This window comes from Eubalaena glacialis, chromosome 3 (assembly GCF_028564815.1).
Source record: "Eubalaena glacialis isolate mEubGla1 chromosome 3, mEubGla1.1.hap2.+ XY, whole genome shotgun sequence".
Taxonomy (NCBI): Eukaryota; Metazoa; Chordata; class Mammalia; order Artiodactyla; family Balaenidae; genus Eubalaena; species Eubalaena glacialis.
Window position 1 is genome coordinate 166,618,409 of NC_083718.1, and position 12,153 is coordinate 166,630,561.

Genomic DNA, 12,153 nt, shown 5'->3' on the forward strand with positions numbered 1-12,153 from the left:
TCCCTTGCTGCTGAATTACCAGGAGCAAACTTGGTCTTACACTGCTAGCCTAGTCCCCTCCCCATTCCAGAGCCGGGAACTCTCTGACCATCCCTCACCGAAGTACAGAGCTCAGTCTGCCTTGCATTTTGAGGCTTTATGCAGGGTTTTTCCTCCCCACCGCACAAGGGAGAGTACTTTGAGAGCAAGGACCAAGGGTAGTTGCCTTTGGCTATGGGGCCCTTCTCTTCTCTTTTCACTTCCCCAGATGATCTCAGTCACTTCCATGACTTTAAGGACCCCCTATACTGACAACTCCTAAATCTGTCACTTGCCCAGGCCTCTCTCTGAGCTCCAGACTGCAGAGAGCGACTTCCTCCTGGATATAAGCTATACGCATTCACCATTTACCAAAATGAGCTTATATTTTACACAAACCTGTTTTTCTCTCAGTGTTCCCTGTGACAGTGAATGGCCCCACTATCCAGTCACTGGCCCAGATCAGGAACCTGGGAGTCATCCTTCCCTCTTTATCCCTCTTCACTTCCAATTAATCACCAAGCCCAATTAGCTAACTCTGACCTATACTTTCTCCACCCTCACCGCCACTGGCTCAATTCAGACTTACCACTTCCTCTCCGAGCTCCCTGACTCAGTCATCCCTGTTGCAGCCGAAGTCATCTTTCTAAAATGCAAATGGATCACGTTCAACCTGCTCAAAAATCCACAGTCTGAGCATGACCCCACATCCAAACTGCTTAGCCTGGCACACCAGGCATATTTTTCAGGGATTTCAGGGACTCCATGCCAAGGACATGACTTCCAGTACATCCAATAGATAAATGAATGTTCCTGTCTATGCATAGCCAACCACAGGTAGGCACTTAGGATGTGCTCAACCAATGCTTGTAGGCTTGAGGGCCTAGGTGGAAAAGAGTCTGCAGAACGTGGGCCAGAGGCTGGTCTGGCTCCAGACTTACAGCTTTGGTTCAGGCCTGGTGAGGCAGTGGGTACTTGGGTCCAGTCTCCGCCGAAGCTCTCAGACCCTTTCCCTTCTCACTTGGCATAGAACAGAAGTAAACAGCTGGTTGCCTGAAAGTCACGTTTGGCCTGCAGATGTTCTGTTGGGGTAGTACTGAGTTAATTAAAAATATCAACACTCAAAATCAGATTTCACATAAACACTAAGATTTCTGACTTCCTTTTAAACATTGGAGGATGTGGCAGTGCTACTTGGCCACAATCTGCTGACATGGAGGGGCAGAACTTCATTTGTACACAGGAGCACAAGAGCCCCCGCAGAGGCCTCGCCACATCAACATATGAGTTTGCCACCTGATCTGGCACTGAAGGGTGTGGGCTGAGAAGTTGGATGGCCCACATGGAGTCTTGACTCTGGCACGTACTGGCTGTAACACCTTGAACAAATCACCTACCCATGCTTGAGTTTCTTCACCTGGAGAATCAGGATGACGCTTGCTTCATTGGATTCTTGGGAGGATTGGATTCTTGTCATCTCTGAATGAGATCACACTTGTGAAGTGTGTTTCGCAGGGCATGTGTGCTGTGAGCTGCTGGGGCCTGGAAGGAAGAAGGTGCAGGACAAACCACACGGGAGCCATCTTGTCACCAATGAACATTTATTGAGTGTCCACATGTGCACAGCTTTGAACTGGGCGATCACTGAACGCACTGGGGGAGGGAAGGGGAGAGGGAAGCAAGGGATCAGGTTCATAAGAAAGGTAGTCCCTGCTGGAGCCGCCAGTCGCGTCTCCCTGCAGAGAGGAATCACAAGCAGGGGTGGGAGTTAAAGCCAGGCACCACGATGGCGATGGGGTGCGGTCACTAGGGAAACATGCGGATTCTGGGAAAGCATCCCTCCGGTTCCTGGCTCCAGCCAGGCCAGACGGCACCAAGGGGACAGGGATCAGATGCTCAGGTGTCCAAGCAGGGATAAGGGCAGGCAAAATAAATAACTCCCCAACCCTCACTGTCACTCTGCTGCAACACAACACAAAAGCTTAGAGACCAGGATCCAAGGGCTCCTGGGTCCCCTCAAGGAAGCTCAGGCGGAAGGAGGTTTCCCGACCCCCCCACCAGGGCTGTCTGCCCCAGGTTGCTCTGGAAGGCTGGGGCAGTTCAGACCCTGGGTCACTGAAGTTGATAGGAAGAACTGTGATGTCAAGGGCCTGAGCCTGCTCTCTGCCCAAGGGGGCCAAGTGCAAGAACCAAGTGGCCAATTTAAAGGACGTGGACCTGGAAGTCCAGAGGGGCACCAGTCTAGGGGAGCCCACGCCCTGGCCGGCAGGGCACATGGGCTGAAGCAGCCAGCTCCTGCCAGCCCTGTCCCATCTGGGGGCCTCCCTCCTGTGAGGGAGCCAGACATAGGGCACAATGACACCTAGTGCCCCCCTCCCTGCGGGCTGCTCCAACCTCCCCCGGCCTGGCGGGGACAGCCATGATGATTTCCAAGCCAATCCCTGCCCCTGAGCGGGCCCAGGGGGCGTGACGCAGTTCCTTACACTTGAAGGATGGGCACCATGCCCTTACCCTCGGAAAAGCCAGAAAGCTGGGATGTTTGGGGGGGAAGTTGGGGGAGAGGGTCCAATTTGGGGGCTTCAGGGGAGATGCCTCCTCCCCCCCTTCCCTTGCCGCCCGCCCCCGGCTCTGTCCCCAGTGGATGCCCCCTCAGGGCTCTGCCAGGCATTGCTCCAGGGCGGCCATGTGGTAGTGGCTGGCCGTCTCCTCGCCTGCCTGCAGCCTCATGGCCTCCCGGCACAGCCGGTTGGCCCGTGCCAACTCAACCAGGACACCCTGATAGGCGGCTACCATTTCAGGCTTGACAGAGTTGGGGCTGACGCTGCCCAGCAGCTGGAGCAGCTCCTGTGGCCAGCGGGAGCGCAGGGCGGCGGGGGCCAGCCAGGGCAGCAGGGGCACACAGCCTGTGAAGGCCTGCATGCCCAGGAACCAGAGCTCCTGTAGATCCGCCCAGATGCCCTCGTAGTCGGGGGACAGGGTCAGCACCGCCTGGTCTGAGCCAGGTGTGGCCCGTGCTACGTGGGATTGCGACAGGAAGAGGATGGCAGCTGCGAAGAAACCTCGGGATGCTGGTGTTCCCTGAAGAGCTGGAAGGCAAGGAGGGAGGGGGGCATGAACCGGCTGCCTCACCAGCCCCTTCCCTTCCTGGTGGGCACACTCAGGAGCCAAAGCATAGCCTGGAATCAGCCTGCCTGCGTTCAAACCCTACCTCTGACTTCAGTGTGTGACCTTGGTTAATTCACTTTTCTGGGTCTTGTTTCTTCACTAGTAAAATGGGGCCAATAGTGCTAATCTTAGAACTCTGTCGTGAGAATGAAATGTAATAATCTTGGGACACTAACTCGTGGTTGGACCCTCCTGTAGTCTGAGTAGTGACGGGAGCTTCCGCTGGGCCTAGCACTTTATAGGCTGAGGAAGGTGCAGCAATTTGATTCTCAGGCCAGAAGAGGGTGCCAGAGGGGACCATGGGCTGGGGTCCAGGCTTGGCTCGCCTGCCTGCAGGGGTTCGCCTCCTGCACTGCAGATGCTTTCCCGAGGTTGTTAGGCTAACCTGGTGGCATTTGTGGGTGAACCAGCACTGTGGCTCTACTCAGGGGCTGTGGAGATGCAGCCTGGATCTGAGGGAGCTCAGGGGCTAGAGGGAGGGGGGGAGCTCCTGGTCTACTGGGACGTGCTCCCCTTCCAGCTGCCAGGTACCCTACTGGGGCCCCCCTGCACAGGGAACAGAGGCAGCTGAGGGTACAGGCTCATTACACCCTGTTCCCAGGCATCTGTGCAGCTCCTCCAACCTGACAGATGGGGTACAGGGAACAGGCAGGGACAGAGGGACCCAAGCAGACACCCACGGCCAAAGTGGGAGACACAGAGGGCTGGCAGGGGGCTGAAGTGGATGCCCCTACCCACCGCATGCAGCCAGAGTGAGGTGGGAGGTGGGGAAGGTAAGTGCACAGGAGCACTGAAGCCTGTCACGAGGGAGGTGCGGTGCCGAGCACAGAAAAACCTCAATGGAGAAAAGTCATGTTTCTGACTCAAGGCCTAGGAGGGGGCGGCTCCACCTTGAAAACACAGAATTCAGATTCCTTGGGCTGCTGGGGATTCCAGGTGCTTATGCCTGTGCCTTGGAGCGGGCCTGTACTTACACCCACCAGACCTTGCCTTAAAAGGCTTCAGAAGGAAGAAAATGTTATCATTTGGGGAAGAAGGGTGGGGTGGGGCAGGGGAGGGAGGTGCACTTCAGAGATTTCCTTGACTGGAAAATTCTGTAAAACCATTTTCAGAAAATGATGACTTATGCCCAGAACATAGCAGGTCCACCCAGGTCTTCTGCTTCCATCTGTTAGGACTGGGTCCCCAGGGCTTACCTGGAGAGGTGCTAAGGAGCCGGGCCATGAGGAGGCCCAGGGTGGCCACATTGGCAGCCAGAAGCAGCCTCCCCTGCTGCTGTACTAGTGCGGGCAGTGACGCCATCAGAGTGTTCATTAGAGAAGTGAAGCAGGCATCTCGCCTGGGGAGAAAGGGAGTGAAAGATGGGAGGCGGGAGATTAGTAGAGCCAGACCAAGCCCTGTGGAAACCTGGGATGCTGGGCTCCCAGCTTTACCAGGCCAGGGTTTGGCAAGAAATTAGGCAGCAGGGTGAACAGTTAACTTTGGGCCCCATCCGTGGCATCTGGGGAGCAGAGACTGGGTTATGGCTGGAGCAGGTAGACATACATGCCCAGAGGGCTTCCACATATACCAAATCCCTGTGTGGGGTGGCTCTCTCTCCATTCTGAGACCCTTTCACTCTAACACTAATAGGAACCCATGGGCACAGGGAAGCAAAGTAGGAGACTGAGATTTGGGGCAAGTTTGAGCAGGACCCCTGCTTCCTCCAATTCCTCCCCGGCCTCACTTGATCAGCCCCGGTGCAGTGACCACGAGGTTGAGGAAGATGTGACAGCAGGTCTGCAGGCTGATCTCCACGCTGTCGGGCAGCACTGAGGTGTCATGGCCAGGGGACGTGAGTTCCCACTGCTGCAGGAAATACTTGCACAGAAGTGAGGGGGCCCCCTCCTTGATCAGGATCTCCCGGGGCCCATCTTCGACCGTCAGGTGGCACCAGCCGGGCAGGAGGAGCCTGGGGGGGGGTAGAAGGGACAGATGTGTGTGGGGAGAAATGAAGGCACCAGGATTCCATTTTGGAGGGGCACCCCATCTAAGAGAAAGGGAAGTAGGGGAGAAGGAGAACACATCTTTGTAGGCACTGCAGAAAGAGCACAAGCTTCGGAGTTGCACAGGCCTGGGCTCAAACTTGGGCTGTGAGTGTGGGCAAGTTACTTTAACCTCCTGGAGCCTCAGTTTCCTCATCCTGAAGATGTGGATGAGACTTCTGTCCTAGATTTGCTGCGTGGACCAAATGAGATCAAAATGGTAAAGGGTACAGTAAAATGCCTGGCAGGCAGTCGATGCTCAATAGCAGTTCTCTGTTTACAGAGTAACCTGGGGTTGGCAAGTGAGACTAGGAAGCCCAGGTGTCCTGAGGGAACAACCCCTCACCCCACCCCCGACAAACAGAAATACTACTAAATCTCATGCCCCCGTCAGGAAGCCCAGCACAGCCCCGTTTGGGGAGAGAGGAGGTATCCCTGTGTTACTCCTTTAGCACATTCTGGCTGAACAGACCATAACTACAAACTCACCGGAGAGCATCCCCTGGCCAGGTGGGCCCTGGGGTGGTGGGGGAGATGGCCAAGGTGGCCACCTGCTGGGAGAGGTCATTGGCCTCCTCGGCCTCCTCGTAGAGGGTCTTGGCATAGCGGACGAGGAAGGGCAGCAGCTGGCAGACCTCCTTGCGCAGGGATGAGGTTTCTTCGGCCAGCCAGGCACCCAGGATCCGCACGGAAGCAAACACAAAGGGCTCCTTCTGCTTCTCTGGCCCCACCTGTTGCCAAAGGACTCCCCTGAGATGGAGCAGGACCAGAGAACCTCCCCTGCCTGGCCAGCACGCCGGCCAGTCTAGGAATAACACAAGTAGAAGGGAATTCTGGCCTGTGAGCCCTGCAAAGGCAGGCCCTGTGTACCCAGAAGCCAGCGCATGGTTGGGACACACTCAACGGGGGGCTGGCACAGAGCAGGCCCTCAGGGCACGCCTGCTGAGGGAGCTGGACTTTAGACAAGATGCCCCTGCACTTGCTGGGACTCAGCCTCTAAAGCATCTCAAGGCTAGAAGGAGACCCACAGGTCCAAAGCTAAGAAAACACTCCCTCTACAGTGGCTCTGACCTGGGGTGGGAGGCCAGGAGAGAAGCCCCACTTTGGGCTAAATCAGAAAGAATGAGACAATGGGAGCTTGGCACGGTGTGTGGGGTATGCGGCTGGAGCAGGCTACTAAAGAGACCGGAGTTCTGAGGGAACCCCTGCAGGACAGGCAAGCTGGACTCTCAGGCAGGAGGGAGGAGGGGATGTTGGGGCAGGTGATCAAATGGAGTTGGCAGACCCTCCACGGAGGACTGGAAGCAGGCAGCCCCGCTCCTTTTCCCTGTACTGTGACAAGTTTGTATGTGTATGCGTGTAAGGCCATGCTGGAGACTGAACAGAACAGACTGCTTCACTCTCGTGTGTGTGGACTGGGGGGAGGGTTGTGAGTAGGAGGTTTCTGTGTTGTGTGTGCGCGTGTGTGTACTGTGATGGGAGTGCACATATGGCGTGTGGTATGGTGCTTGTGTGGAGGCTCAGGGAGGGAGAGGGAGGCTTGGCCACACACTACTCCCTGGAGTGCCGCAGGATCAGCCCTCCGTAGGTAGGTAGGTGCGTCTTCTCTGTCTCCCCATATACCCAGGTTCGGGGTTTCACTTCCCCCTTTCCCTTGCCTTCTGACTCCCCCTCCCACACTGGGCCCCCTCAGGTGGGGCACTGCACCCTCACCTGCTGCAGGTAGTGGATGACAGCCCCGATGGCCTCCTTCATGACGCTCACAAGCTGCACCTTCTGCGGCTCCTTAAGCAGTGACTGCTCACAGCGGGTGCATTCCTGGATCCCCAACTCCATGAGGGCATAGCAAGCGGTCACCACATCCTCTTTCACCTCTGTGCCTGTCTCCTCCAGTGCCAGCCGCACCTCCACGCATGCCAGATTCACCAGCAGGGCCAGGAACTTGCTCCCGGAGTTGCCCGCTGGGATCCAGTCGGAGCCGCAGGCGTGCGCCAGGCGGGCTGCCAGCTTCAGTGCTGGGTTGCGCTGCCAGGAGCTCAGCTTGCTGCCCAGGATGCGTGCCAGCCCGGCCTGCAGATCCCGGAGGCATTCAGAGGGCACAGTTGTTGGGGGCAGAAAGAGGGGCAGCAGCTGGCAGAGCTCAAACTTACTGGCATCCTCGGCTTTCTGGAAATCTTCGCTGAGGCCCCGCAAAACAGCCAGCAGGTCAGGCTCCCCCTCTTTCCAGCACTGTGTCTCAGCAGCGGCCAACAGCCCCACCAGGAGTGCCAGGGCCTGGTCAAAGCCATAGCCATGCCCCAGGTATGCCTGACACAGGGCAGACACGGTGCCACCGGCAATGAGGTGTCGGGGCCCACGAGGTGTGCCTGCCACAGCTGTCAGGCACTGGTAGGTGTCATCAATCATGGAACGGCGGGCAGCATCGTCAGGGTCCCCCCGGGCTGTGAGGAAGGTGCTAAGGATGGGGATCTTGTTCAGGACCTGGGGATGGGCGGCTAGTTCAGGGTCACTGCAGAAGCAGGCCAGCAGGGCCACACCCAAGGCCCGGAGAACATGGTCGGGGCAGCCATCCGGCGCCTCCTTGGTAGTCAGGAGACGATTGGGGAAGGTGAAGCCGACAGCATCAAAGATCCGCCGCCTAGTTTTGGCATCGATGTCACCTGCTTTGACTGCCTTGGTCACCTAAGGGAGGTATGTGCTATCAGCAGGATGAAAGGAAGGGGTGGCAAAGACTGTCCCTTGCACTCTGGGGGTTGACCATTAGCAGGACTAGGTTATATAACAAGATTCACTCTGGGGTCAGGAGGTCTCCCAGAGATCACTTCATCCAGCTCCTTCCTTCTCCCCAGAGGCAGACAGGTGTGACCTCTGGGATCCCTCATCTGTGATCCCTGTGGAAGGGAGGTCAGGTCCTCCTCAACTACTCATTCTACCGTTTCATTACCTGGTTAGTTGGGAAGTTCTTCCTGATGTCTAAGCTAGATGCCCACATCCTGAGTTGGAAGAGGCTTAGAACTCAGTGTTTAAAATTCTCCAAGGATTTGGGGTCCCTCCCTAATTGCTCTCTCCAGAGAAGTCTCTGATCCATTCCCGCCACCTTCTCAGGGGAAATGGCTCTTGTGTCTCCCTGCTCTGCCTGTCAAAACATTTCCCCTTACATTTCACCTAAACACCTCCTCTGCTGCAGTGTGAGCCCTTGACTCTGGAGCCTTCTCCCTGTTGCCATGGCAAACAAGCAGGCTGTACTCCCTCCTCCCTTCACCCCCCCCCCTTTCCCAGCACTGCAGCTCCTGTTCTGCTGTCCCCAGCTTGGGTTCCTCCAGGGCTAAGCCCCGAACCAGATCCTTCACCCGCAACCTACATACCCATCCTGGCCATCCCCTAGGACCCCTTCCCAGTCACTTCCAGTCCTGCTACTCTCTCCACCTCCAGAACAAACATCCCCAGCCCTCAGGTATTCTGCACTAGTTACTACCTGCTGCTGTAACCCTATGAGTCAGCTCCCATCTGCTCTGGGACGCCCCAGAGAGCAGACCCACTCAGCTTCCTCCAAGGCTCCTAGGGCCACAAGCTTTATTCACCCCCATTCTCCCCTTTGCTCCCATACTCAGGGGAGCAAAAATGAGTCCACAGGTAGGTGCCTTGGGCCTTCTTTGGTGCCTCCAGGGTTACCAGCACCACCTATATATCCTTGGGGACTTGTTGACCCCATTCCTAGGGAGCCCAACCACCCAGCGCTTCCCACCTCCCAACTGTCAGTCCGTTCCTTACTAGCAGCAGGGCTGCAAACTGCTCGCTGTCATTCTTGGCCTCACGGAGGGCTCCCAGGTAGCGCTCCAGGGTGGGGTTTCGGCCCTCTGCCTGGTTCAGAGCTGGCTCGCAATCCGAGGCCATGATGCCCGCCTTGCCCAACTGTGAACACAAGAGGGACTGAGCATCCCTCTGCAGAGGAGGGGTGGGGGTGGGAGTGGAGGAGGGAGGGAGGGAGGGATTAGCACAGAGGGAGGGGAGGATCAGGAGGGATGGACTCCTCAGGACTGACCTCCCTTGGGGGAGCCCCTTTAAGGGGCTGGACCCTCAAGTCCTTAGGGATGAAGAAGGGACCCTGGTCCAAGGTCACCTCCAGAAAGTGGGAAAGAAGGACCATGTATCCTGCTGCTCAGCTGGACAGCTCTCCTCACCAATCTCCTGGGGGTGGGAGGGGGCTGGCCCCACTGCTCAGCTGCTCCCTGGCACCAGAGGCCAGGTGTTGTTTCCCTCCACCAGGCGTACAGGGAGGGAGTGGTGAGGACAGACAGGGAGGAATGGAGACATACACGGGTGAAGTTCGATTATCCGGACTCAGGCTGGCATGAGGGAAAAGGGCATCCTAGGTTTCCTTTCCCCTCCCTTCTTCAGGAGAGACAGGAGACAAGCTTCAGCAGAAGTGAGGAAGCAAGGTGCTGACCAGGGAAAGCTCAGAGGGCCCTCTGGAGACCCCATCCCTCCAGCCAGGGCTCTCAGTCGCCCCCGCAGGCTCCTTGCCTCCTCTCCTTTCCCTCCCTCGGGCAGAAGCTGCAGCAGCAGAGCAGCAGAAGCAGCAGCAGAATTAACCCCTTGCGCTCCCTCTCCTCACCCTCCCTGCCCGGCTACCAGCCTGTGGACGCCGGCAGGGGCTGGAGAAGCAAGAAGGGGTCCCGGGTAGCTCCCAGGACAACGGAGACTCCAAAAGCCGGATAATCGAAGACGGGCTGCTGAGATGGGGAGATGAGAAGGGAAGGAGGGTTCCTGACGGTCACCACCTGTCCCGCCGCAGCCAGGTCACAACACGACATTGATGAAGTCACGACAGGGCGGCGATGAGATCACACTTCACGATGGCGCGGTTATGTCACGGAGAGATCACGGCAAAATCACGACATGGGACAGCCCCCAAAGATGACAGGGCAAATTTTTTAAAAAGATATAGCTATATATTGAGAAGGGCTGTGGCAAAATGGAGTCTCGACAAGGCACGATGATGTCGCGATATGGCGCGATGGAGTCGCGATAGGGTCCCCGGGGTCTGTCGGCATCGATAGGCGCCGGCTCGGAGTGGCCCCGGCTGGGATGTAAGGGAGGGCTTGAAGGGGGCTGAGCTCACCAGGCTGCGGCCCCGAGCGGCGAAGTCTTCTCCGAGCGCGATGCTCCGGGAGCCTGGGGCCGCTGCTCACGCCGCGTTGCCCACTCCCGGCTCCAGGCTGCTGCAGCTCCACCCCCACCCCCGCAGCACTCTCGACCAATCCGCGGCGGCCTCACTCCAGGCTCTAGCCAATGGCACAGCTGGGCGCTAAGCCGTAGGGGGTGCTGCCGTTGCCGCCATCTTGCTTGTGGGTATTGCCCGAGTCTGGGGCCTGGGGCTCGCGCAGGGCGGGCGAAGGTGCAGACCGCTTCTGGAGAGCGGGAGGCGACAGCCTGGGGACCCAGGTTCCTTCGCTCGTGCGTAGTTCTACCCCCCAGCACTACCCCTCCTCCCCCTCGGGCTCGCGGCTGGAATTGAGCTTCCGGGGGGACAGGAGGGCTTGTTTAGCATGAAGAGTGTGTTTCCGGGTTGAGTCCGGGAGGTGGGAGGGGGCGGCGTTTCCGGCCGCCGTCGCTGTCCAGGGAGGCTGAAGCGAGAGTGAGCTGTCCGGGTGGGGAGTCCGCATTGCCTTCTTCCTTTTCCTCCTCCCCCGGGTGAGGGGAGCGAAGGTTGGGACCCCGACCCCATGGACCGGGAGGAGGCGGAGGCCGCCGAGAGCCGGGGCCCCGCTTTGTGGCCCTGAGCCCCGGTAGGTGGCCGGGGGCGGCTGGCTGCCGGGCCGAGGACCACGAGCTCAGGGGAGGGGCAAGCGGGACGGGCTGTTTCTGGGGGTGCGCTGGCCGGGTGTTGGGACCCGGAGGTGGCGCTCCTGGCCCGGCTAGGGCAGCCAGCTGCTTCTGGCTTTGCAGGTGCGGAGCTCGAGTCTCAGGCTGAACCCCGCTTCTTTCGGGCCCGGGCCTGGTCTTGCGGCTCCCTCCATCCCCAGACAGACAGACCGGCCGCGAGACGCTGCTGGCCTTCTTCCTCCCTGGCCCCTAGCTTCAGTCTCTGGTGTTTGTTCTCCCCACCAAGACAGCAAGTTGATGCTGAATAAGGGGGGCGGGGCTGAGCACTACGTGTAAATTACGATGCGAAACCTGCCTTATTCAGGACTTGGAAATTATGCCCTACCGAGGGGTCCTGTGGTGGCTGCAGTGAGCACAAAGGTGAAATAAAGGAAGTCAAGAGAAAAGACCTCAGGCGAGATTCCAGGAAAGCTTTGCTTTCTTTCCTCTCACCGTGGTTGTGCGCAATCGATGATAGATGCAGTTGGTGAAGAGTATTAGCTGACTCTCCTTGTGCTTTCTTATCTGATGAACAGACTGGAAGCTAGGAACAAATTGGAAACACGACCTCCCAGAACAATCTGTTCATTTTTCCAGCTATTTGGAAAACAGTGTCTGCAAATATAAGCAAAGCTATTCATGGCAGTGTGTTCTGTAACTTTCCCAAATATCTGAGACTTTTTTTTTTTTTTTAAGAGCTTTACTCTTAATTACTCATACCAGCTGAATAGGCTCTTTCAGACGTGCTCTGTCGTTGTTCAAACATATCTTATCTCTGGGTACATAAATGGAGTTCCACATATGCAGCTGACAGACTGAACTCTGATACATCCCCCATCAACCTGAAGCATTAAGTAAACATTACCCCTTGCTCTGTCTGAACAGCTGCTGCAACAGAGAGTGCTTTTATTTCGGGTGTACTTGTAACGCCCTAAATGCCAGAACTCTTGCAAGCTTTTCTAGATTTTCATTTGTCAAGTATTGTGGGGGTGTGTGTTCTCTCCCTGGGCTGTTTCCCTTTGATTCTATAACAAGCCATTTGGATCTTGTTGATGTGGTGTTGTTCCTGCCTCTGGTCAGC

At 57.3% G+C, this 12,153-nt stretch overlaps 2 protein-coding genes across 5 annotated transcripts in view; one reads left to right on the plus strand and one right to left on the minus strand.

Moving 5' to 3' along the window:
• Positions 1–1,611: 1,611 nt before the first annotated feature.
• NCDN (neurochondrin) lies at positions 1,612–10,704 on the minus strand. The gene is made up of 7 exons (XM_061184503.1): positions 9,989–10,704; positions 8,979–9,119; positions 6,921–7,889; positions 5,697–5,938; positions 4,910–5,134; positions 4,380–4,522; positions 1,612–3,104 (listed from the first exon to the last, which is right to left on the minus strand). Exons 1-7 carry the CDS (start codon positions 10,019–10,021, stop codon positions 2,668–2,670), a joined length of 2,190 nt encoding a protein of 729 aa, XP_061040486.1. The 5' UTR covers positions 10,022–10,704; the 3' UTR covers positions 1,612–2,667.
• Positions 10,553–12,153, plus strand: part of KIAA0319L (KIAA0319 like) — a 105,914-nt gene continuing 104,313 nt past the window's right edge. For 2 of the 4 annotated variants that reach the window (XM_061184499.1, XM_061184502.1), the window contains exon 1: positions 10,801–10,996. The gene's annotated coding sequence lies outside the window, so the exon portion shown is untranslated. Of the gene's footprint in view, positions 10,665–10,800; positions 10,997–12,153 lie in introns of those variants that run through there. The other 2 variants (XM_061184501.1, XM_061184500.1) reach the window with 2 other exon arrangements.

Excerpts from the sequence above, each read along its gene's own strand:
- NCDN (XM_061184503.1), bottom strand. The coding sequence starts at position 10,021 with ATGTCGTGTTGTGACCTGGCTGCGGCGGGACAG. Across the intron at positions 9,120-9,988 it reads ACCTGGCTGCGGCGGGACAG|TTGGGCAAGGCGGGCATCAT; the intron begins GTGGTGACCGTC and ends TTGTGTTCACAG. Across the intron at positions 5,939-6,920 it reads TCATCCACTACCTGCAGCAG|GTGGGGCCAGAGAAGCAGAA; the intron begins GTGAGGGTGCAG and ends CTTTGGCAACAG.